Source organism: Halyomorpha halys, unplaced genomic scaffold (assembly GCF_000696795.3).
Source record: "Halyomorpha halys isolate HHAL.00 unplaced genomic scaffold, Hhal_1.1 Scaffold213.1, whole genome shotgun sequence".
NCBI lineage: Eukaryota > Metazoa > Arthropoda > Insecta > Hemiptera > Pentatomidae > Halyomorpha > Halyomorpha halys.
In genome coordinates this window covers 820,500-821,262 of record NW_027116617.1, presented here as the reverse complement: position 1 = coordinate 821,262, position 763 = coordinate 820,500, and the positions used below count along the sequence as shown (strand labels likewise).

The 763-nt window shown below is 31.2% G+C and overlaps 1 protein-coding gene across 2 annotated transcripts in view; it reads right to left on the bottom strand.

Annotated features, from left to right (window-relative positions):
- galene overlaps nucleotides 1–763 on the bottom strand; it is a 31,507-nt gene that overhangs the window by 19,047 nt on the left and 11,697 nt on the right. For both annotated transcript variants that reach the window (XM_014418942.2, XM_014418943.2), the window contains exon 3: nucleotides 172–388. In XM_014418942.2, the coding sequence (XP_014274428.1) occupies nucleotides 172–388 (217 nt within the window). The remainder of the gene's footprint in view (nucleotides 1–171; nucleotides 389–763) is intronic.

Here is a 763-nt window from a genome sequence, read left to right as displayed (position 1 = left end):
TACACCATTCTTCAATAGATGTTATGTGTGCCTGCAGTGTTTGTGATGCATTAGTTGGGTCGTTAAAATAAAATTAGAATTTCTAGGAATGATAAATGCTTATAAATTATATATTTTAATAAATAAATAGAAATAACAATAAAGAATGATGATATTAAAGGATAATGATACCCTGAGTGCATTCTCTGTCTTCTTCTAGAATTTTGCCTACTCTGTTCCTCTCTAGTACATGAGTAGCAGCAAACACGCCAATAAAGAAATCTGAAAGAGTGAGCCATTATGTCTCCTATATTGGACAGGCACAAAAGCATCAGCGGTATCCCGACAATGGCATAAAATATGGTCGAAACTTTCCCAAGTTGTGTTTTAGGAGCGATATGACCATAACCTGAAAATACATATCAAAATCAACATCAATCATATTTGATTTTTTAATATACAGGGTGTTTCAGGGTTAAGTGTCCAAACTGAAAATATTAACTAAGGACCTCAAAACAAGAAAAGAATTTCCCCTGAAGTTATGTCTGCAAACGCTTTGTTTAGGAGATATTCACACCAAAAGATCTTCATTGTTATGAATTATATAAGTCATATGAAATAAATAAAACCTATTTATTTGTTATAACTACTTTATTAATTAAATGTAAACATTAAGATTCATATTAAATGTTGTTAATGCTTGAAGAAGTTTGTCGGGGGGTGCGGTCAGCAAAGAACAACATAAATAAACAAAACCATATTTATTTATTTTATGCCGAGTTTC